The 24,297-nt window shown below is 46.9% G+C and overlaps 1 protein-coding gene across 1 annotated transcript in view; it reads right to left on the reverse strand.

The window, feature by feature from the left end:
* Positions 1-2,114: 2,114 nt before the first annotated feature.
* GALNT6 (polypeptide N-acetylgalactosaminyltransferase 6) overlaps positions 2,115-24,297 on the reverse strand; it is a 37,701-nt gene continuing 15,518 nt past the window's right edge. The window contains exons 3-11 of the mRNA XM_067529591.1: positions 22,812-22,984; positions 17,008-17,157; positions 16,135-16,369; positions 13,007-13,124; positions 12,085-12,285; positions 10,877-11,008; positions 6,456-6,557; positions 3,620-3,772; positions 2,115-2,915 (exon numbers count right to left, since the gene is read on the reverse strand). Coding sequence (XP_067385692.1) covers positions 2,802-2,915; positions 3,620-3,772; positions 6,456-6,557; positions 10,877-11,008; positions 12,085-12,285; positions 13,007-13,124; positions 16,135-16,369; positions 17,008-17,157; positions 22,812-22,984 — 1,378 coding nt within the window. The 3' untranslated portion in view covers positions 2,115-2,801. The remainder of the gene's footprint in view (positions 2,916-3,619; positions 3,773-6,455; positions 6,558-10,876; positions 11,009-12,084; positions 12,286-13,006; positions 13,125-16,134; positions 16,370-17,007; positions 17,158-22,811; positions 22,985-24,297) is intronic.

The raw sequence follows: 24,297 nt of genomic DNA on the forward strand, positions 1-24,297 counted from the left end.
TGGCTGGTGTTTTTGTGCTGAAATCAGCCCCTTAATACTCACAGCAGCCTAGCGGGATTACAAAGCAAGATCGCTTCCAGGAGACTGTTCTCCAGTCAACCGGGATGAAGGGGAGGCAGTCCCCATCCTGCTCCAACATGAAGGGTTAAGGGGCTCATGTCTGAACCTGTTTTCCTTGCATGATGGTGATCCTATCAAGCAGACAAGAGGACACGCGAGTCCTTTGGAGGTGGTCATGACTCTGTAATTTGTCTGAGAGAACTAGGGCTAAAAAGGTGGACGTGCCAAGATTGTCACCTAAAGAGGCCATAAAGGAGTGACAGCGCTAGCATTAGTTTTTAGTGCTGCAAGGGGGTTTTCCTTCCAAATTGGAAAAGATCCCTCCAGCTTATCAAGGTCCTCCAAAGGCAACCCCCACACTTTCAGAGCCTCGGGAGTCCGAATGTGATGGGACAGACCCTGCCACTCCAAATCAAGTGCCTCACACACTGTCTGTGCGCACCAGAGCGGACGCTTCGAAAATCTGCCACATCTAGAAACGATCTGCACCATCGAGCTATGTTGTGACTTGCCCCTGGGATCCAGGAACGGACGACAATGGGAAATAGACCCAGGAGCTTAAATCTCAAAAGGCAGCAGGTAGCCCTGTCTTCCTGGGTGGACATTACCTGCAGGCCTGGGAGTTGCCTTCCCCCTCGGGCCACTATTTCGGCAACACGTCTGGCTTATCATGCTGACAAAGTCTCATTTAAATGTAAACCCCCCACCCCACAAGAAATTAAATTGTGGAACTAATGTGATGCTTACCATCATCGCATTATTCACTCTGCTTGTATGCTCCAGCCCATCCTCCTGTCTGTACTTTCTATTTAGACTGTAAGTTCTCTGGGGCAGGGACTGTCTAGCACTCTGTCCAGTGCCTGACACAACAGGGCCCTGATCTTGGCTGGTCCCTAGGCACCACCATAATTCACATGGTTAGTAACTGAACGGATAGTTGTGCCAACTCAGAAACACCTGGGTTAAGTCTCTATGCCTCTAGGTCTTGTTGAGCAAACTGGGATCCATCTGCTCCAAAGGAACCAAATCCAGACCGGATTCTTTTGTAAAACAGATCATCTCTTTATTTTACGTTCAGGTCACGTGTCCAAATGCAAGTCTTCTCCCTCATTTCCAGGATTTTCTTCAATTAAAATGAAACAGAATTGCTTAGAAACTAATGTAAACTACAGTATTCAAGTCTCAAAAAAGGTCTTACATTCAATCTCCTACTACACCATCTCTCCACAAGATGCTAAACCGGTAGAGAAACTAGCTGCACAGTTTAGAACAGGATGGATGGAACCTCCCACACAAAGGGGGATGCCAGTAATGATACAACAGGGGGAATGGAATCAGAGCTGAAACTAAGCCCTCCAATAAAGAACACCTCCCTCTCCCCCAGACATTCTGAAGAGTGTGAGCTTCCCGGATTTGCATCGCTGTATATCCTGTAAAAACCAGCTACTTTGCTTGTGCACTTCCTAATTTAAACGGTCTGCAGCTGGGGTTCAGTTATGAGAAGTGCTACTTGGATGCAGCTTTTTTAAAAGTACCAAAAACCAGGCATGAAATTGAAGCAGCCAGCCCAGGAGGAAAGTGGCACTAAATATTTCATTTGACTGGCACATGCTAGAAGTTATAGATGATAGTATTGCTTCACTGCACAAGGTAAATCAAAATCCATGAGCTAATTGGATCTCAGGCTTAGTGTTTCATATGCATTGATCCAGGGATTAAAAAAAAATCCCCCTCCCCACCCCATGCAGGCTATTCCAGAATATTAAATCCCTCCACCATGATCTCCTGGGCTCACATATTCATCTTCTCTCAAGCAACACTGCCACCAGATCAGGCTTTCCCCTGCTAGTCCACAGCAGCTCAGCAGCACCATCACCAGGCCACTTTCCTGTGTGCGCCAAGTAAATAATGATTCATCTCTCCTTTGGGGATTAACTGCACAGAAAGTCCTTTTTATTTGCAGCACAATTAGTACTACTGTCTCCTTGTGCTGGTAAGAGTTCCCGAGGTAATGCACAGGTTTCATTCGGTGCAACGGCCTGGAACATCACAACAACAACAGTGCACCCCGGTGTTATGTTTTAAATGCACTCGCCTATCTCCTCCTGAGCCTTCAAGGTTAAAAATCTCATTAAACAACAGGAGTCTGTGCTAGAGAGCATGGATACGCTCCCCTGAACGTGACTCCACGATTCCTCCTCGCAGTATCCTGATCTGCCTTTGCATGCAAGACTATACGACAACTAGATGACGCAGGGTACTATCTTTGGCATGAGACATATTCATAGGCCAGCTGCCACCACTCTTTGGGGACAGGCATTGTATTCAGTCTCATCCTTTGCATTCTGATTGGTTGCAGTTCAATTTTCCTGGGCGTAGGAAGTGGAATTGATCGTTCATGTTCATTTCTTGCAATTACCGATGCAGTTGGTCCCATGTTAGTTAGCTTTCGATAAGTTACAGTATGACACTTACGTAGTCTGCAAACAAGGAGTTTGTCTAGTCTCTTAGAAAAAGTGATACAAAAATCTTCTCCATGTATTACACAGTCTTATCCCAAAGGCACCGAATAAAATTAAAGGCAACTGTGAAATGCAGCATATTGAAGACGTTAGCTTCTTTTAAATAAAAGGAGGGAGTCTTAGCTTCTGTTTTCCTGAGTGCAGTTTGGAATGATGGTCTCAAAATGAGATGGGCTGGCACATTTCTTGCCCATGTTGGTTTTGTCTTCACTATATTGCTTAGGTAAAGAACCATTGTTGATAAGAATCCGAGGGGTTACAGGAAGTCATAGACGGATGCTCATCTCTTGCTGACAAACACATGTTAGAGGCCACGTTTTTAATCAGACGATCCTAAAAACAATAGATACCAAGCTCACATCATCCATCAATCTCAAAGTGCCTTACAAAGAATTGTTGTTATCCCAATTGTACAGACGGGGAAACTGAGCACGTGGCAGCAACGTGACTTGCCCAAGGTCACCCAGCTAACCAGTGGCAGAGCCAGGAATAAAACCCAGGTCTCTTGAGTAGAGCTGGGCCAGATTATTGAGCCAAAACTTTTTTTTGGGGGTGAAAAATGTGGATTCGGGTCAACTGAAATATATCACAAATTTGCGTCAGTTTTGCTGGATTGTTTCAGTCGGAAAACATTCAAAATCAAGCTGTTTCGTTTTGACGTTTTCAGAATGAAATGTTTACATTTTTCAATTCAAAATGACTTCATTTCAAAATTTCCTTCAATTTTAAATGTTAAGAAAAGCTCAAAATTGCAACAAAACTGTTTGAGCTAAACCAAATTTTTTTTTTTTGGAAACTTCCAGAAAGCCAAAATAAAATAAAATGAAATAAAATAAAAAAATCCTCATACAGCTCCACTCAGCCCCTGTTCAGTGCTCTCCCCACTAGGCAACACTGCCTCCTGAAGGAGCCTTCCCAGTTTGCCAGCAAAGCACAAAGCCGGATTCTGAAAGGCATCCAAGAAACTCAGGTCAGAGACGAGGAATAGGGAAGATGGCTGCTGCCTCTGGGTGCACCGAGCACCCGTCTTTACTTACGTGGGTCATTTCCCATTCTTCATTTCCTGGAACACGAGAGTTTTCCCCTGTGAAGTGACAGTCTCCCAGTTCCACCGGCCCAAAGCTGGATCGGAGGCAGAGTTGCTTGCCGATGTTGTGCCGCAAGTCCTTCTGGGACGTGTATTCAAAATACTGAGAATCAAGACCGGACAAGGGAGATTAGGTTGTTGCCATTCTCCTCTCTACATGGTCACCTGTGTGACCAAAAAAAAGCCACCCTGCCTTCTCTACTAATGAAGGCAGCCCCAAATTAATTCAAGGTGCTAGGAGAAGTCACTCTTACGCCAGCTGATAATCACGAATACATCCCAAAACCGGTCCCCACAAGTCTGAAGGATCCATCCCCCCCACTTTGACAAGACACATCTAGTCTCCCAGTGAGTTGCATCGTGGCTGCAAGTTGCACTGAGCCGTGTGGATACCCGATGGCAGCTCACTCACAGCACCAACGGAGTGAATCCTGTCTCCAAATGTGATGTAAAGCCAGTGGCCCTGGAGAGGGACTTCAGAAGTAGAAACTGGGATCTCTGGATCTTTATGCAAGAGCCTCTGCTGCCTAAACTCAAGATCCAGCCGTTAGACAAGGCTGTAGCAGACTCATTGATTTCCCACCAGAGGGGGACAGAGTGCCACGCCGAGTTGAGCTGCCAGGGAGGAAAATAAAGAGTTCAACATAGTGGGGAATATCTGAAAGCAAAACCATCAGGCATCCAATGGAGCTGGTAGAGTGGGGTAGTCAATTTAGTGGTTAGAGCAGCAGACTAGAAGTCAGGTCTCCTGGGTTCTATTCTCAGATCAACCACTGACAGGCTGCGTGAACTGGACCAGAATTATTTTCCCCGTCTCACTCCTGCCCCATACTTTGCCGTCTGTAAAAAAGGGGGGATAACAACCTACTTTGTGAAGGAGAAAGAGAGCAGAGCTAGGGGAATTTTCTGGATGACATTTTTAGTGCCAACAAGATGCGGATGGACCAAAACATTTCATGAATTTGCGCTGAATTCGCCAAACTGTTTCGGTAAAAAACCAAGATTCGGGAAAATATATCTCAATGTTTGTTTCAACACTTTCTAATGTGCTTTTGGGGTAGAATTTTACCTTTAAAACGGCGAGAACTCAAACACAACATTGTGTTTCAGTTCAGATGAAACGGTTTGTTCGACCTGTAAGCAAGGTCTGAGTGGTACTCTCCCTGCTCAGCCGCTGAAAGGGGGGCAAGTTATTTGCACTGGCTTTGTATTTGCACGAGTGCGATTAAGTACTCAGCATATTGCATAAGCACACTAGGTGCTGAGCATGATGGGAAATGGTCAATGTGTCTGGTATTGCGTTACAAGTCACTTTTGTGTTAACTGCAGGGGTAATGAGATGATGTCCTTCGATTGTATGAACAAATGGCATCAGATCTGTGTTTAGCCTGGTCTGATAAATTCACTGTCACCGGAACAGAGCCCAAAAGGGTGGCGGACGGATGTTTCAGCATTGCAAGGGGGAGGGAGGCAGGGAGGAGAAGTCTCCTGTTGAGATTGCACTAGCTACTCTCAGGCATGGACTGATGATCTCCTCCCGCTGTTAAAAGGTAGAATTAATGGTTCCTTTTGGAGTCTTTTGCTTGTTAAAAGCAGGAACATTGCTTCTGTGTCAGCAGAAGGTTTTCCCAGGAGCTGAAATTCACTAAGAGCTGAATCACTAGAGAGACTGGGAAACCTTGACTGACAACCACCAGAGAGGTGCCAGCAGCGGGCGGCACTTGCAGACGGTGGGACAGCGGTCAATGCCAGCAGACGGCAGGAGCAGCAGCGGTCAATGCCAGCAGATGGTGGGATTGGTTGATGCCAGCAGTCAGCGGCAGGCAGGAGCAGTCAGCGCCTGCAGATGCCAGGATCAGTCAGCATCTGTAGACAGAGGGGGGGCCAGCAGACGGCGGGAGCCAGGAGCGGTTGGTGCTAGCAGAGGGCGGGAGCCAGGAGTGGGACTCAGTGAGGCCTGCAGGTGGCAGGAGGCAGCAGCGGAGGAGGCCTGGTCAAGCCTGTGTCTGGCAGGAGCTTGCAGAGGGGGACTGGCTGAGCCCCAACCGAGAGGTGGACACTGCAGCTACGATGGTCAGTACAGGGGAAAGCAAGAAGGGAGAGGCGAAGGACACGCGTCCAGGACTCTGGGATGGGTTTGGCTCATTGAGTTCATGAATTCTGTTTGCACTGTTTCCCAAACCAGTGCTGTGTCACTTCCCTTCTGTTATTAAAAGGTTTACTTTCTACACTCACACTGTGGTTGCGAGAGGGGCAGTATTGCCCATTGGGGCACCCAGGGGATAGTGTGAGATTTCCCAGGTGGCTGGGTGGGGGCTCGAGCCAGTTTGGTGTGGTATTGACAGGGACCCCTAGATACAGAACCTGGCCCTTGCTGCTGCTGACTCGGTCTGGCAGAAAGGTTACAGACCTAAAACCATTTTTTTCCTGCAGTGTTTTGGTTCAGCCTGGAAACGAACAGGAAACTGGGACAGTTCTGAAAGGGGGCTGTAATTCACATCTGTGAAGTGTTTAGAAACCCTCATTGCTGAAGTGCTATGGACCTCTGCCCTTTGGTGAAGAGCTCATCCAGGCTCAGGACTTGAATATGGAGGTTATCGTCCTTACAGAAATAAAATCATTTGTTTAAACAAGAAGAGGTACAAAGGAGGGAGAATTGCCCATGCTGCATACATGATTCATGCCTTAACTGTTGATGTGGAAGGGCTGGGTTTTCTGCCTTTTCCCAGCTCTGGGCTTTCCCATTTCAATTGGAGTGGGATAGGGTGAAAGCTGGTGGGACATACCTGATTGCCTCCCATCCCATGGCACGGGTACATGATCAGCGGTTTCCCTCCATGATTGTTCTCACCGACATCCAGGCAATTCTTTGCCCCTTCATTTTTAATCTGAAAGCAAAGAACAAAACAAAGCAAGGAAGCAGCTCAGGTCCGAGGCTGCCTTGCTGTAATCTGGGTACTCAGTCACAGACCCGACCCTGTGCGCTTGGCCGGGGAATCAGGATCTACTCTTCAACTGAAAATACAGCCCAGCAAATCCTATTACATCCTGTTGGGATCCCTGGGCCGTTTATTTTTTTTTTTAAATCAAGACTTCACTGTAGTTTTGTTTGGGTGCCTGGAATCTTACCCATTTCTATTCTTTCAGCAGGCTTTCGTTTAAATACCCTGTATATTTGGACTGAAATTTTCAAAGCCACTGGAGATGGGATACTAGATGGAGAGGGCTCTGAGTGAATTCTTACCCAGATGTCCGGCTGGTAAATCTCTCCAGCATGCTCAGGGTCTAATGCAGTGTTTGGGGTCAGGAAGGAATTTTCCCCCAGGTCAGATTGGCAGAGATGCTGGGCTTTTGTTTTTTTTTGGCTTTCATTTGCAACCTGGGGCCTGGGTCACTTGCTGGTTTGAACTAGAGCAAATGGTGAATTCTCTGTAACTTGAAGTCTTTAAATCAGGATTCAAGGACTTCAGTAACTCAGCCAGAGGTTCTGGCTCTATTACAAGAGTAGGTGGATGAGGTTCTGTGGCCTGTGATGTGCAGGAGGTCAGACTAAATGATCAGGATGGTCCCTTCTGGCCTTAAAGTCTGAGAGTCTATGACTGCAGCATCCACAATTCACATTAAAATGAATGGGAATTGGACATCCAAAGTGCCTCAGTCTCTGCCTCAGAGCTCTGAGGCCACGTCTACACTACCACTGATGTCGGCAAAACGTCGCTTGGGGTCTGAATATTCCACCCCCAATTGACATAAGTTACTCCACTGTTAAGTGGTGGTGTGCACAGCGCTATGTCGGATAGCTACTGCCACTCGTTGGGGGTGGTTTAATTAGGCTGCTGGGAGAGCTCTCGCCTATCGGCACAGAGCGGCTACACGAGAGATCTTACAGCAGCGCAGGGTCTGTAGCACAGACACAGTCTATGTCTTAAGAGGCTGGGGCTTTTATGAAAGCTCTAACTTCCCAGGGATGATTGTTATTTTTTGTAGACGGGAAGATCAAGCGTTTTGGGGAAATAATGCTGAGAACTCCCCAGACTGAGAACTACAGAGCAAGGGGCAGGTTATTGGCTATGGACAGATGGCTGTTGCCTTTGACACAACAAGCACTTCAAATTCGTAAATCATCTGCCACGCTGACTTCTGGCTGCACCTGTATTCAGGAATGCAGGGGTATGGGAGAGTTCAACCAGGATTAGGATCCGTTTCATAATCAGTTTATATCTGGTCACTTTTCTTCTGCCCATATATTAATAGATAGCTGAATCAGAGAACCGGAGCTGCCAGTTCTTACCATGCAAAGCAATATCCTTTCTGCAGTTGACATTTAACTCTGTTTTTGTGACTTGAAATGAGTTCAACTGTGTGATACGATTTTCCAGGACAAATCCAAAGTGTATATTTTCCTCGAGGCAACTGATATTGAATTGCCAGAGAAGCTAACCACGATCTTTAGTGGCAATAAGAGATCAATAGAACTCTGCAAATAACCAATTTTTCGGTTTGGTGACCGAATAAAAAAATATTTTTTGGTTTGGGTAGACCCGAAAGGTTTGAATTTTTGGCAAATTGAAAAAGTTTAAAAAAAAATGGGTCAAACAAAATGTTTCATTAGACTGAAATAAAGTGTTTCATTTTGTTGCACAGCATTTTTACTGAAAAAAAAAAAAAAAGTAAAATTCAAAACAAAATCCTTTCAAATTGAAAAATTGAAATGTTCCATTTTGAAAGTGAAAAAAATGAAACGGTTGGACTTTTTGGGTTGTTTTTTTTTTTCCTGAAACAATCAGATAAATTTGACATGAATTTGTGAAATGTTTTGATTGATTTGGATCTGCATTTTACAGCAAGGAAATTTTAATCTGAAAAATTTTGCCCAGCTCTAGACAAAAAACCCAACACCAAGGTTGTGAAGGCTGCACTCTCCAGCCGAAGAGTAACTTATTCTTCCCTCCTTAGAAGGCTTGAGATTAACAGATGACCTAACAATCTTCATGAGAAACTTTTCTGAAGCCTTGCCATCTGTTTAATACGAAGGCAGAGCCATTCTGCAGAAATCTCAAGAGACAAGAGTAATTCAGAGCATGAGCTTTATGCAAACATGTTTTAGATCTTCTCAATCCTGCATTCAAAGCTCACTTCTTTTGCAGGTGGGAAAGGACTGATACATAAGTAGGTGGTTTGTCACCAGGATCAATTGAAAAAGAGTTTCCTTTTCAGATTTCCTTTCCTCAAAGATTTGCATGGGCTCCTGAACGTGGGCTCCTGAACGAAGAATTGGCATGAGAGAGCGCCGGAAGCTCTGTGTGCTAAGCTTGCTGTGTGTATTGAACACAGCAAAGTTAGTACACAGAAGAAAGATGGTGCAGAGGCTAAGGTGCTAGCGTGGGACTAACACACGTTCAATTCCCGACTCTGACTCCCAGGGCAAGTCAGTTAGCCGCTCCATGCCTCAACGTCCCCATCAGGGCAACAGGGCTAACAGCATTGCCCTGCTTCCAGGAGTACAAGGGAATTATATATTTAAGACTGAGGTGCTCAGATACTATGGTAACCATTATCCCTTCAACCCAGAACTGGACGAGCCACTCAGAAGCCTGTGTATTACTTGGCCAGAGATACCGCTGTTCCAGGACATGAGGTACACCCTGCCCTCGGGCAGTGAGTCACCTTCGCCGCACGCATCTTTCCTGCTGATCCGGGTGGAAAAGCAAAATAGGCTAACTCAAAGACCAGCCTTCCTCAGAGTTGGCCCGCCACCTCGCCCCGCTCCCAGCTTAACCTCCACCCTTCCATTCTTGAGCATGTAGCTAGCTGGGGAGGAATACACTGGAAGAAGTATTCTGAAAGTCGTGATTTCCCCACCCCCCCTATTTCGTTTGACATTTTTTATGATGCTTTTAGTCTGATGTAAAATTGTTTCAGTAGGAATAAAAGCCCACTTAAAAACCCGCACGTGCCTTTTCCACTGGAAAAAATAAAGACAGGAGGTTGGAGGGAAGGTACGGGGAAAGTGGGTTCTCCGCCTCCCCCCCATTGAAGCAACAGGAAGCAACAGGTTTTTGTACATTTTTGAGGTTTGTCAAACCAGAAAAAAAAAAAATTAACCAACATTTTAAAAATCGTTTGGGGGAAAATAAATGTTTTACATTAAAAAAAAAAAAAAAAAGTTGGATGGAAAGTTTTTCCAGCTCAGCATCAGTTATCCTTGAACCAGGAAGAAAGCTATTGCAAGAAAGAAGACACCGAGCCTCAAATTTAAATTATAAAAAGAAACTCGGGGAACCGAGTGGTTTCTTAAGTCTTGTACACGCTACCATGATGTCGGTATAACTTATGTCACTCGGGTGTGATTACCCCCTGAGCAACGTAAGTTACACCGACTTTAGTGCCAGTGTGGATAGAGCATCTCCTGCCAACATAGCTACCGCCTCTCATGGAGGTGATTTTATTATGCTGAGGGGAGAGCTTTCTCCCGTTGGCATAGAGCGCTTCTAGTGTAGACATACCTTAGACAAAGTGGAGTGGGGGCAGGGAGAGAGGAGGAGGAGAGAAATCAGGTGACTGAACAGGTGTTTTCCAAGTTTAAAAGTTTGACAGAGTTTCTCATGAATAACATGAGGATTCCAGGTGCCAGGGAACTGTTGAAGGCCATGTCTACACTACGAAGTAGGGGTGTGAGTCCCCTGTTCGTGCACGCATGCTCACACTAGCTCTCATTGAACTAGCGTGAGCACAAATAGCAGTGTAGCTACAGCCATGCTGGTAAGTATACTAAAGATATTCCTGGCTTTTCCAGTGACCTGCGGTGACACCTTCATTCATAGATTCCAGGGCCAGAAGAAACCAGTGAGACCACCTAGTCTGACTTTCTGTATAACACAGGCGACAGAATTCTCCCCAAAATAATTTCTACAGCAGATCTTTTAAGAAAACATCCACTCTTGGACAAAGTCATTTTCCCTCTTGGTGTCTGAGTTTCTCATCTTCACCCTTTGTCTTGTCCATTTAGACTGCAAGCTCTCTGGGGCAGAGAGCGACACATCAGTGGTCTGCTCAGTGCAATGGGGCCCTGATCTCGGTTGCTGTCTCTACACTGTACTGCAGTACAAAGCACCGCTCCCACCTCCATTTGTTTCTAGAGAAGGAGGGAATTGAGGGGGCTCTATTAAAAGGAAATAGGACAACACACAGGTACTCCTGCACTTACTGCTCCATAGAAGGCTGGAGTCAATTCTGGGATGAAGATCTCTGGATAGATAGTTTGTAGATACCAGGTGAAGTTTTTACAGTGCAGCTGCTCCTTCAGTTTGAGGCGTTCTGTAATGTCGCCGTACGTTTTCTATTGAAGCCATGCAAGAAAATTAAACTAACCTGAATAAGGCAGCAACAGAATCCAAAATCTAGTGTTCCCTTTAATAGCTTTGCCTTAAAGCATCACAGAGAGGCAGTTTCCATTTGTAAATCACCTGAAAACCTTATGGGATCAAGTGACTACACACCTTCCCTTCTTATCACAGCTAGGATGCAAAACAGTATTGAGGAACTATATTCCTCCCCTCCCCTGCCCCAGGGCAACACTTGTCATTGGAAGTAGAGAGGGGCAGGAAACCTGTTTTCCCATCCAGCACATTTTTGAGAGTTTGAAATTTCCCCCCACCCCAAATCAGGACAAAAAGTTAAAATCTAAAAAATTCTTGTAAACTAAAATACCGAGAAAGTTCAGCGCGGGTCAATCGAATTGTTTTCTTTTAAAGCTTTGGGTTTTTTTTAAATCTAATTAGAAATTTAAACAAAAGATATTTTGAACCAGAAAAAACCTGATTTTTTTTGTTTTGTTTTGTTTAGAAAACGTCAACATGAAACATTGAGAGTTGTGAAGCTTTTCTACCTTGGTTTGTTTTTTTGGAGTCAGGAGGTTTTGTCCAAACCTACCCTGTTTTGCAAACAGCTTCAACAAATCAGCATTTTTGATGAAAAACCTTTTGCTGAAAATGTCTCTGAACAGTTCTAGTTGGAAGGCTCATCTCAGACAGCACAAGGTGGTGGAGCTAGTACGGAGGTAGGGATGACTGCCCCAGGGGCCTTTAGATGTATGCGTGGCACCTTGTTCAAGGTGGTATTACCGATGATCCATCGCCCTCCACCTCTGCTCAAAACCTAGATCTGCTGCTGGTCCTGATCCCACATGAGTTGGCCACTAACCCTGCACTGAGTGCAGCTGACTTCTATGGAGCTCTGCATAGGCAGAAGGGACCATCTATGTGGTTCTCTTCATAGGATCAGCACCTTAAGTATGGCACTACAAGAAGCCCGGCACTGCCAAAAAGAAACAATAAACTAGCTTCCCTGCATAGAGAAACACATCAAAGATGCTTTGGATTACTGTGAGATGCGTTATGGAACTGGGTTCCGTACCTCTCTGGCCATCTTCGAGGCCTGCTGGTTTCTCCTGTAGAAGATTTCCTTATAGTCGTCCATCCAGACCTCCGCCAGGCGCACTTGGTTCCTAGAGATGACCTGAGTTCCTTTCGGGAAGGTGTGCGGGCTTTTGGAGCGGAACACATGCCCAACCACTGAGCAGGGGATGATCTCCAGCTGACCGCCACACTGCCAAACCTACACAAGGGGGAAGCCACCAAGTAGTGGATTTGAAAGGGAGCGTTAGTCAAACAAACCCCGACACATCAATGCAAGGGAATTTTTTCCCCCTTTGTTAAAGTGTTTTTCTCCATAGTTTGACGTGCAGCACTGGACTGGGTTGAGATCTGGCATAATGTGCTTTGAGCTTCATTATTTGTACTGCAGTAGCACCTGGGAGCTCTGGTCATGGACCCATCATCCTAGGTGCTGTACAAACAGAGCTCTGCTTTTCTAACCACGTGCACTGAAAACAAAGGATCGGGTTGACAAAGATGCTGGGCCCCTTCTACCTGGAGTTGCGAGACCTCAACTTCTGGAATTCAGGCCCAAAGCCCACAGTTAAGCGATTTCCTCGGCCAAGGTTATGAGGTCTCATGCTCAACATGACAGCATCTCTCTGTCACAGGATAACTTTTGATGGCTATGTCTGATCAAGTCCAGAATTTCAGGGAATGTTCTAGGCATCAATGGGCAGAATCCTATTTATTTTTTTGGGGGGGAGGGAGGGGGAATCAGAAAACCAGAAGGGGGAAAATGGGGAACACACTGAGCAGGGAGCATGTGGGTTTGTGGGGGAACTCTTGGTATAGCTCTTGCAACAAGATGGGCCTACAGAAGCAACAAAGCGTGTGGGCCCCCTCCTTTTAATCCTGCTAGCAGTTAAAGGTCCCCCCCCCCCCCTTCGCTTGGCTCTTACCCTGAAGGACATTTCCACATTCTCCCCTCCCCAGATCTCCATCTGATCGTCATAGGAACCGATGTATTCAAAATAGGACTTGGAGATCGCAAAAAGGCCACCAGCAAAAGTGGGAGACCTGAGGAGATACAGAAGCAGAGTCAAGAGACCACACTTAGTGCTTTGCAAATGTTAACTTAGCAATCCTGGCAAACCCCAACACGTGTCCCACTGCAAGACAAAGGATATAGGAAGAGGCAGGACAAAAGATCAGAAATTAGGATATTCAAATCCAAGTCCAGCAATTGCCTCCATCAGTATTGGTTTGGTTTTGACAGCTTTCTTGGTACGGACACATGAGGATGGAAGACCAAGGAATTCTGGAGCGTGTTTACCAAGGAATGCTACTACGTGGCCAGCAATCCTGCGGTCACCAAAAGCTTCGGTGGTGTGATAAGGTCACCAGTGATGGACACACTGGACATACAGCCAGGCCGTCTTAGGGATCTGGCTAGAGATCGATCCGGATGGCACTCAAATCTGTAGGGAAGCTACATCCCTTTGTGATTTGCCACGATGACGGTAACAACGGCAAATATCCCTGCTTCGCAGATGGGGGTCGCTAAACTGAGATGTTAAATAATCTTCACATTCCCAGGTCTGAGTCCTGGCATTGCAGTGTTGCTCCGTTGTGACTACATTTGTGACTGGCCTGCTCATGATGTTAGTATAAAAAGAAACCCTTGGAATGACCAAGAATTGCCTGAGGATTGATGGGCATACTGGAATTTAAACAGGCCAGTGGAATACTTCAGATAAGGGATTATTGTCCAGACCAGACGGAGCGTCCAATGGATAGCACACCAACCTGGAGACTCTGAAGATCTGGGTTCAGTTCCCCACCCTGCCACAGTCTCCCTATCTGACCTTAGGCAAGCCACTTGACGTGTGCTCCTCAGTTCCCCATCTGCAAATGAGGATAATGGTGCTACCTTACCTCACAGCGTGTTGGGAGGAAAAATACATTGGATTTTGCGGAGCTCGGATATTCTGGTAATGAGGGTTATAAAAGTACCTAAGACAGAGAGAAGTCAAGAGGGTAGCTGTGACACCAAGCAGGTGAGAGACCCTGGGAGTTGATCTGATTCAGGAGGAGGAGATGCCTAGGGTATCATTACTGAATGCCATAGCAGAAAGGAAATCCAGATACTCGGGACTAAGCTTCTCCTTCTGTCTCCCTTCATAATCTGTTACATCTGATCTTTAAAGAGCACGGGGGGGGGTGGAACCGAAACTGGCTTTTATAAAGCTTACTGAACTGCTGTGTTCTCGCTGAGAGGAGCCGGCAGAGATTAGAGGCTGCTGGAAGCCAAGTTACTTACCAGCCCTCAGAAAAAAAAGGGACCTTTATTGGGAAAGAAACTTCTCCCATCTGACCTTTCCACAAAGTGGAGCCATACTCCAGGCCAAAGGCCAGGATTTGTCTCGCTATAGCGGAGTGGGCCAAGAGCTAGTATTGAATGTCTTCACTTGGGAATTCAAGGTTATTCTGTTTCTAAAGGGGGAAGAGAGTGGTTACTATAGCCTACAGTTGCTTCTGCCAACTGGGCAGCAGGCTGGCAGTGTTTGAAAGAGACAAAGGACTCTTTTCTATGGAGCTGCAGGAGCAACGTGCTTTAAAATGTCAAAGGTAAGTTACCGAAAACAAAGAAAAAACCCAATCTTAGGAACTTATCTGGCCCCTATCACTGTAGTATCTTTACTGTATTTGTCCTCGCAGCACTTTAGTGCTGTTATCCTTGTTTTACAAATGGAGACACAGACGACAGGTCTACATGAGACAAGGTTTGCCGGTGTAGCTATACCCTCATAGTATAGACACAGCCTATACTGGCCAAAGAAGATCTTTTGTGGCATAGTTAAACCTCCTCCCCCAATGACTGAAGCTATACTGACAGCAGATCTTTTCTGCTGGCATAAGCAACTTCTCCACTGGGGCTTTTAGAGTCAAATCTTCTCTAGTGTAGACAAGGCCCGAGTGATTTGTCCAAGATCACACAGGATGTCAGTGGCAGAGCATGGATTTGAACCCAAATCTCGTGGTTCCTAGACCCGTGTCCTCACCCCTAGACCACGCTGCCTACGTCCTACTAGATTTCATTGGAAATAAACCAATACCCACTCCCAGGCAAAGACAGACCACAATAAGATGGATGGTTTGTCAGGTCTCAGTAGTACATTAAGCAGGTGCTCTTTTGTGCGGGCCGGCAATTCCTACTAATCTTTAATGCTTGCTCTGTTCACATAGGAAAAGGGCCTTTCCGTAAGACTGAACTAGGGTTGCCACCGGTCTGGTTTTTACCCAGATGGTCTGGTTTTTGGGTTTTGTTTCTGGATGCCATTCAGGGTTGCCAGGTGTCCGGTTTTCAGGACATGGCCATCCTAAAAGGCACCTGGACCAAAAGTCCAGTTTCTGCGGGATAGGGAGAGGCGCTGGGTCATTAACCCATGCCAGTCCTTGCTCAGCTGGGGCCGCCTCCTTGAGATGATCCAGTGAGTGCCAGAGGCGGGGAGAGGAATGAGCGACGGGGCGGAGCCTTGGGGGAAGAGGCGGGGCAGGACCTCAGGGGAGAGGTGGGGTCTCGGGGGTCCAGGTACCAGGAATTAGAAAGGTGGCAACCCTAGATTGAATGCGCAGATCACTCCCCCACCCCAGGTACTTACAGTGCGTTCAGATGACAGGGTTTTTGAGACAAGTGCAGAGATGAAAAGACACAGTAATTAGGCTTTTAATGAGAGACTTTGCCAGAAAGCAAGGGCTGTCTGCAGCCTGAGGTGATTAAGAGCTCCTTTCATTCACAGAAATTCAGTTCCTGATGGCTCCCTCTCATTCAAACTCCAAATTATTTGTGTTACTATATAACACCCAGGATCCCCAGTCACGGACAGGGCCCCATCATGCTAACTACTGTACAAACACAGACTAAAGGTTGGTCCCTGCCCAGAGGAGTTTAGTCTCAGACAAGAGACAACAGATGGCTACTGACGCACAGGGGGAGTACATGGAAACGGTGAGACAATATTGTCTGACATATAAGCAGTGATCTCCGAAGACAGCAATGCCACGGGCATTATTACTTTGCACTTACTTGATAGGGTATGTCTCATCTTTTCTTCTCTGCTTCTCCTTGGGGGGAATGGCCTCCCACCCAAAAGTCAAACTCCAGTCAAAATTGCCCCGACTGTGCTGCTTCCCATACTGGATTGGCTTGGAAAATTCAAAGGTATTCAGGTCGATGGTGGTGATGTCTGGACTCACCACAGCTGTGGGTTCCTCTGCAATACGGGATAAAAGAGGCTCCAGCCAGCCATGGAAACATTCGCCTGAGAAGCAGTGAGGAAGAGGACCATAAAGGAGGGATTTCATCACTACTGGTTAAACTGCAAGTTCTTAGGTCGGGCCCTGTCTCCCCCTCTGGACCCAGAATCAACAAAGAATTGAAGCATTTTCTGCAGAAAAGGATGTGGGGGTTACAGCAGACAAGAAGCTGGACATGAGTCAGCAGTGTGCCCTAATTGCTAAGAAGGCTAACATCATATTGGGTTGCATTAGTAGAAGCATTGCCAGCAGCTCGAGGGAAGTGATTATTCCCCTCTATTTGGCACTGGTGAGGCCACATTTGGAGTATTGTGTCCAGTTTTGGGCCTCCCCACGAGAGGAAGCATGTGGACAAATTGGGGAGAGTCCAGCAGAGGGCAACAAAAATGATTAAGGGGCTGGAGCACATAAATAAACAAGCCTAATTCCCTCAGCCTTTTCTCAGCAGTTTGCAGAAGAGTGAAGGGGGATTTGATAGTGGCTTTCAGCTACCTGAAGGGGTGTTCCAGGGGGGATGGAGCTAGGCTGTTCTCAGTGGTGGCAAAGGACAGAACAAGGAGCAACGGGCTCAAGTTGCAGTGGGGGAGGTCTAGGTTGGATATTCTGAAGCGGACTCGAGGCAGAAGGGCCTGGTTATACTTACAGTGAGCATCCAAGAAAGTCAGCACCTCTCCGCTGGCAACACTAGCACCCAATAGGCGTGCTGTGATTAACCCTTTCCTCTCTTTCTGCCGCATAACTTTGACTATCTGCAGCTGCTTCACATAGAGATCCAGTTGGTCTTTTAAATAGTCTGAAAGGGAGAGTTTATTATAGCATGACAGGAAGTGAGAAGGGTCATAATTCAGAAGGTCTGTAGATCTCAAAGCACTTGCAAAGGCAGCAAGTGATACTCCCATTTTACAGATGAAGACATAGCGGCAGTGCCAGGAATAAAAATCGGGTCTTCCGAGTCCCAGTCCGGTCTCCTATCCACCGAGCAACACTGCCTCTCCAGGGCAGAAGGACTGCCTCCCCAAGGTGTCTTCTCACCTCACCCCTGTGCCCCTCTTGCCCGAAGCCAAGTTATCGACTCTGCTGATGGTCATGAAGACGTCAGTATCAAAGTTCTAAATATGCAGAACACGCTGTGGGGTTGATGAATACAGCCCGAAGCTTTGAAAACCCCCGAATACATGTTAATTTACCAGGTCGATCCTAGGTGTAGTCCTCACAGAGGGAGGCTAAATCCATGACAAATTCAATTTTTATTTTAAAAAGTTTTTCTCCCCAGTTGAGACTCGCTTCCCCATCCCCTCAGGGAAAAAAAAGAAAATCTTTTCCACGGAGCCCACTGACTCAAGACAACATCCTTCATTTTCTTCCAACTCCCCCCAAGATTCATGTCTTGGCTGAGACTAAACATGGAAAAAGAGCCCCTCCCTTTTTTTATTTATTCTTGCAATGGAACGCACCCTGCAATCTGAACTCTGGAGCGCTTCTTGCAGTTATAATCTCTCAGTTTTCTCCCAACCAAAGAGATTAGTCTAGGATTAGACAGTACAACTAAGTTTAAAAAAAAATTCCCTTGACCTGTAGTTAAAATGTCAACATGACCAAGCAGATGAATTGTCATCGGGGTGGGGGTGTGTGTGTGTGGGAGGGTGGTGCGTCCTGCTCAGAGACCAGGCTCAGGTTCAGAGTTGAGTGCACAAAAGAGAAAGAATTAGGATTTTGCCTCCAGCCAGATGTTACTATGAGACAAAAGCCTCAGAGGATGAGCTTGGCAAAGAAGAGGAAAGGGGTTAAGGAGAAAGTGAGGAATGCTGTGAAATATCCTAGTTTACTCTGCGAGAGGCAGGTTTAAGAAATGAAGGCACATAATAGAAGGGAAAAAAAAATCAGGTCACCTAAGACTTTTCAACATGCAGCCAGGAAATATCCCCCAGTTAAACATTTCAGGGGATAATATCTACCTTAGATACTTACATGGCCTCCATCCATGTGTCTGGACGCCTCGGAACCTTTAATGGATTTAATCATCCCAGTAGAATAATAATATCTGTCTTTTATGTAGTGTTTTTCATCAGATCTAAAGCAGCATCACAATCCGTGATGTATTTATTCTCCCAACACCCCTGTGAGGCATTGTACAGTTAGGGAACTGAGGCTAAGTGACTTGCCCAAGGTCACACAGGCAAGCTGTGACAGAGGAGGGAGTTGAACCTAGGCACCCTAGAGTCCCTGGCTAGTGGTCTAACTGCTTGGCTGTCTTCCCCAATGATAGCAGAAAAGAAATGACTAGAGAAAAAGCTAGGCTTCTGCAGAGTGAAAATGGAACCTCAGAACCCAACACATTATGGACCAAAGCAGGGAATTACACTTTTCCAGCATCTCCAACGTCTGAACTGGACACATTATGGCTACCCTAGAACATTCAGGCTCATGTGAGCAGTTGTGTATCAGAACTGAGTCTGCTGCGGCTGCAGGCTAGACAGGAAGTGGTGAGTGGAGGCAGAGCTCACGCTTCTGTAAATGTCTGAAAATGGCAGCTGGGGAAGAGGCACTTGAGTTGCCAGGTAACGACTAAGCCCCATCCTCAGCACCTAGGCCATGACAGGAAACCGTGGCAGAAGAGAACGTACAATCCACATGAGAGCATGTTCTGCAAAGTTTGTTGGACTGCCAGTCAGGACTCCTGGGTTCTTTCCCAGGCTGGGAGAACCACTTCCCCATTCTGTGCCTTTTTTTCTCTTCCAACCCTTTCCCTGGACTATTTAGACTAAGCTCGGGGGGAGGGGGGGGGGGGGGGGGTTTGACCGTTTGTACAGCGCCTAGCGTGGGTGGGAGGGGCTCATTTCCGTTGCAGCTGCTTGGTGCTCTTGTAACAAACAAGAGCTGCTGCTATCATGCAGGAAGTTAATCCAGCTGGTGAAAACCTCAGCCACAGAATTAGGCTGTAAAATGGGTGATGCAGTTAGAGGGGGGGAAAATGTTGTACTACTCGGTGCTGAAAGAGAGCAAATAAGACCTCCAACATCCCTTTCCCCAGCATAAAGACACCAGCACAATAGAGGCCACTGAGCTATAGCAAAGCAACTGGGTAGCACATAAAAACTGCACACAAGACATTATATTTCACAGGACTAAGTCGAGAGAGCTCCTTTAAACAGGGTGGGTGGCGTGCCAGAAATGAGACTGGCTTACTCTGATGAAGACGAGTTGGAAGTGATATAAGCAAGGGCTAAAGGAAAGTGTAGAGAGGGCATTGGAAGCTTAAGACATTTCTCTGGATGAGCTGTGGACATGCATCAGCCAACAGACTTGGCTGTACCTGCATTGTCATAGTGCGGGCTCCATTATTGCTACACAGACTAACACCTCTGAAGAGTGCAGCAGTGAAAAAGAGTATCCCATGTAGCAAAATTTAAACCTCTGAAGAACACTGAGTGGGAATCACCCACATTCCTGTCCTCTCACCAAATCCCTTCATCGGCCCACCTGCTGGTGAACATGTGGGCTGTAACTTTCGGATAGGACACGGGACAGACAATCATTCAGCAGACCTAGGTTCTGTTCCTGGCCCTGCCTCTGACCTGCTGGTGAGACACTGGGTGAGTCACTTCCCCCCCCCCCCATGCCTCAGTTTCCCCTCCCACCCTTTGTCTTTTTCTTGGGTACCAATAGCAGTGAAGGGCTACACCCAGGGTCCCCAGCTGTGGCTTCACTACTATCAATATACGAGCTAGATCAATTAACACTACCTCAGGCATGTGTGTGTGTGTGCTACAATCACATCACATCCCCCCCTTGGATTGCCGTGTAGACACACAGGGTATGCCTGCATAGCATTCAGCTCAGTGGGGCCTGCAGAGTCTAGGTCCTATCATAATACAAACAAAAACAATACACAAAAGCTATCCCACAGACCGAGTAAAGCAAGTCACAATATAATTTCACCTCCACTCTCTATACCCGCATGTGCTCATAGAAACCCAGATCCCAAAATAAGGAACTCTCAGGGCGGTTCCACATTGGCGTGGCGGCGTATTGAGGTCTTTGCCAGGGCTGCCCATTCACATGCAGCAAACGGAAGTCATTTGTTTATCCCCGCCCCACGGGGTCAAAGCGAGATCAAGATCCAGGCAGATCTGATGCTGAGCCATGTGATCAGTTTGCCTGGGGTGCAAATAACTAAGTGGCAGTTTGCTGGGCAAGTGAGTAATTCACAAGGATGGAAAGCGTAACTGTTTACAGAATAGAGGAGGGGTTCCCAGCTTGTTACTTGGGGAGAGGTATGTGTAAAGGCTAGTTTAAAAAACAGGACTCGCCACACGCATTGCTCATATACAAAGGGGATCGTCTGAATGTTACCAATTCTTTGGAATTGCACCTCCCCCTGCCCGTGGAGATGGAAAGCAGCATCATTTAGCCTAAAATAAGGCACTGTCAGGATTGCTAGGTCAAAAATGTGACCAACCGTCCCTCCCTAACCCCCCACCTCCACAATCACAGGTAGGAACTGGTGACTCATTTCACCCACTCAGAAGAAGTTTTCAAATCTCTTTCACTTCTCCAAGAAGCCTTAAACAGCCTAGCTCATCTGCCAAATTTTGAGCAGACTTCATCAGTGGAGTATGGTATCCATTAACTCAGCAATCCACTGAGCTTCCTTCAAGGAATGTGCAACCCCCTTCAAACCTGTTAAAAACCCAAAATAAACAGCCAGAATAGATTATGTAGCTCTTCCGAATAGAATACTTCCTTTCCTTCCGCGCTTGGGCAAGCGGTAAAACAGTGTTGACATTTCAAGTATCACCCAAGTTAGCACCCACTAAAGTGAACGGGACAGACAGGTCATGCCTCTCTGAGCTATTGTTTCAGGCTCTCTGCAATCTCAAGCAGACGCCGCTGCATCTGTTGCACATGGGTCAAGTTATGGTTGCAATAAAGACTTGAAAACAGCTAGAGACTTACAAAAAAAAAAATTAAAGGGCTGAGACTGGAGATCAATCAGGAGACCTGTTCACCCTTTTTTCCTATCCTCTCAGAAACCGTGTTTTAGCCAGATTTGCTGTGCTGACGTGTTGCAGTACACCATGCAGAAAAGGACGCTTATGCTCCATAGGAAGCAGCTCTTCCCAGGAACAGGGAGCCGTGCGGGAAGCAGTTTTCCCTGGCTGAATCACTACTAGGAACTCTACAGAGCTCATTTTAATGGAGTCCACTCTTGCGTGGGCTGGGTCTCAGTCTGGGAACAACACTCTGCAGCCCAGCTTGGAAAAAGCTTGCATATTGGGAACAATTTGTTGCTGCTGGGTAGAAATTAGCTCACTCTGATTTGAGTCATTGCTGTGGCTATTACCCTCCCTGTTTCCTTAATATTGTCAGCTGCCTGCACTGAGCAGATCAATGCAATTTTTTTTTTAAACCAGCGGAGCAAAAATTCCAGTCTTGCAGCCCTGAGGGAAATGCCCTTGAAGTCGAATGGTAATTGTCTGCAGTTGAGCTGGCTGGCTTTTAAGGCTTGAGCTCTCTTTAGCCCTTCGGTTCCCAGTTTCACTCGACTTTGGTGCAATAGATTGTACTGTATTGTTACATTTTCTCGAATATCCTATTGCATGGGAACTTGCCTCCTTTTCACACCCAGCGGTGCAGCACAGCTGAAGAAGCCGCCCCTTGGGACTAACTAGAGGCCAGCACCAGAGTTTAGAACTCTTCCTTTAAGGGCCTGACTCTAAATGACATTAAGTCCCTTTCTGGGCTGCTCTGACAACAAAAAGGTGCTTTTAAGCGGGTGTAGAATTGCCCCACTAAGAGTGTCCTTTGTGCAGGCAGCTTCTCTAGCCAACAGAACTGCACTGGTCCTGCTCCCAGCCACCAGCATAGGGGCACATGCGCAGTGTATGTACCATGGCTATTCTATAGGCCCTGGAAAATAGAGCACAAGTTAGAGAAGCCCCAGGGCTGCTGTACCTTACATCAGGGACTGGGTAGGCTTCTGCACAGCTCTGAAATAATGGGAATTTGCCCCCACACCAACCCTACCTAAGCCCTGTCTCACATGTAGAAAGAGCAAAACAGAGAAACCAGACCACAGCCTCCCAGTGGGAGAGGAGGGGCCTTTTAGCAAGCTAGGGGTCTAAGAGATTGCTGTACTGGAAGGAGACGTAGTAGCCAGAGCACTGCACTGGGACTCCAGAGACCTTGTTTTAATAATGGGCTCAGAGACGGGCTGCGTGTGCAACCTTGGTCAAATCACAATCTATCCTGCGTCCCAGTTCCCTATCTCAGAAGGGTGCTCCAAGGGTTAAACCCTTGAATGTCCATGAGGTACATACATTACAATGATATTGTGGAAGGGGGAACAGGGGACCCCCATATCAACTAAAGACTCTTCTCATCCCAGATTCTGCAGTGCTTGTCCTCGGATGCGCTTGCCCCAACCAGCTCCAAGGCCCTTCTTACCATCTGTGCTGGCATCGTCCACCAAAATGATCTCCTTTAGTAAGATGGCAGGGGAGGAGTGCAGGACGCTGTATACAGTGCGTAGCAAGGTGGACCAGGCCTCATTATGGAACACGATGATGACACTGGTAGTGGGCAGCGGCGGGCACCGCTTGAACTTCTGGTCAATGCACCTATGACAGAAATCGAGCCTAATTAGTGAGTGAGTTTGTAGCACACTGGCCACTCTCGACTGTGTCTCCCTCTAGCAGCTGGACCTCAGAGCTTTATGGGTCTGCTACTGTCTACAAAGCTACCAGGCCTGATCTTTTCGCTCAAGCAGAAGCAGCCAGTGTGGTGAGACTCAGAGGTCCCAGACAGAGCGGGTAGGCTTTCCTGTCCTGTGAAGAGTCAAGGTTTCATAAAAATTCCCCTTCTGCATCAGGAGAAAACAGAGACCTTTGGACATGTTTCTCGAAAGATAAGACCCACCTCGGGATAGCCCTGTGGTTAGAGCTCAGCTGGGACATGGGAGAACCAGGTTCAAATCCCTGCTCTGAATCAGGCAATGCAGGGACCCATGTTCCCTTAAGTTCAAGTCCCTGATTCAGACCAGGGATTTGAAACTGGGTCTCCTACATCCTAGCCGGGCGCCCTAACCAAAGTGTCATCAAAACAGATCCATTTCCGCAAAAAATGTGTTTCAGCATATGGGCATTTTCCGACAAAACATCATTTCGTCCAAGAAATTCCCAACCAACTCTGTTCCCCTGCTCAATCCCTGCAGATGACCCAATCAGGGGCATTTTCATGGGTGCATTTGCAGGGCATAATCCAGCATGGTTAATGCTCTCCAGTGGCAAGTTAAGCACCTCCTGATATTTCTTTACTGAGGTGTTTAATATCCAACGTTTGGAGACCACATTGCCGACGTCACATCTTGTACGGAGACTGCCTAACTCTTGGGGGCAGGGACCATCTTATTGCGTACCACGGGGTCCTAGTCCATTACTGGGGCTCCTGGGAATGACTGAAATATAAGTAATTAGTAGAAGTGCATCTTCTCTTCTTAATGGGCAAGCTCAGTTAGCAGCCACGATGGGAGCTGAGCTCTGAAAAGCTTTTATTGTGTGTTTGTGTGTGTGTGTGTGTGTGTGTGTGTGTGTGTGTGTGTGTGTGTTAGTGTTGGTGAAAGTGTTAGCCTGTGGCTTAGACACAGAACAAATGCAGCATGGGCAGTGGTAGGGGAAGCTTGCACTAAAGAATCATTCCCGAGCAAGAGGGGACCTTATTTTCAGTGGTTCACCCAACTCACAGCCTCCCCAACAGAACCAGCAAGAAGGGAGCATTTAGAGACAAACGTTGTGGCGGTTTTTGCCGAACAGACGGACACTCCTCCCCTTCACGCAGGCCATCCGACGGCCATTACACTTCATTTGCTGTTGATGTGGTCTCGGTCTATACTCCGTTCCCAATCTCGCTCCTCCAGTAGGAAAGGTTTACAAGC

This window comes from Emydura macquarii, unplaced genomic scaffold (genome assembly GCF_026122565.2).
Source record: "Emydura macquarii macquarii isolate MOO-44397 ecotype Brisbane River unplaced genomic scaffold, CSIRO-AGI_Emac_v2 contig_2994, whole genome shotgun sequence".
Taxonomy (NCBI): domain Eukaryota; kingdom Metazoa; phylum Chordata; order Testudines; family Chelidae; genus Emydura; species Emydura macquarii.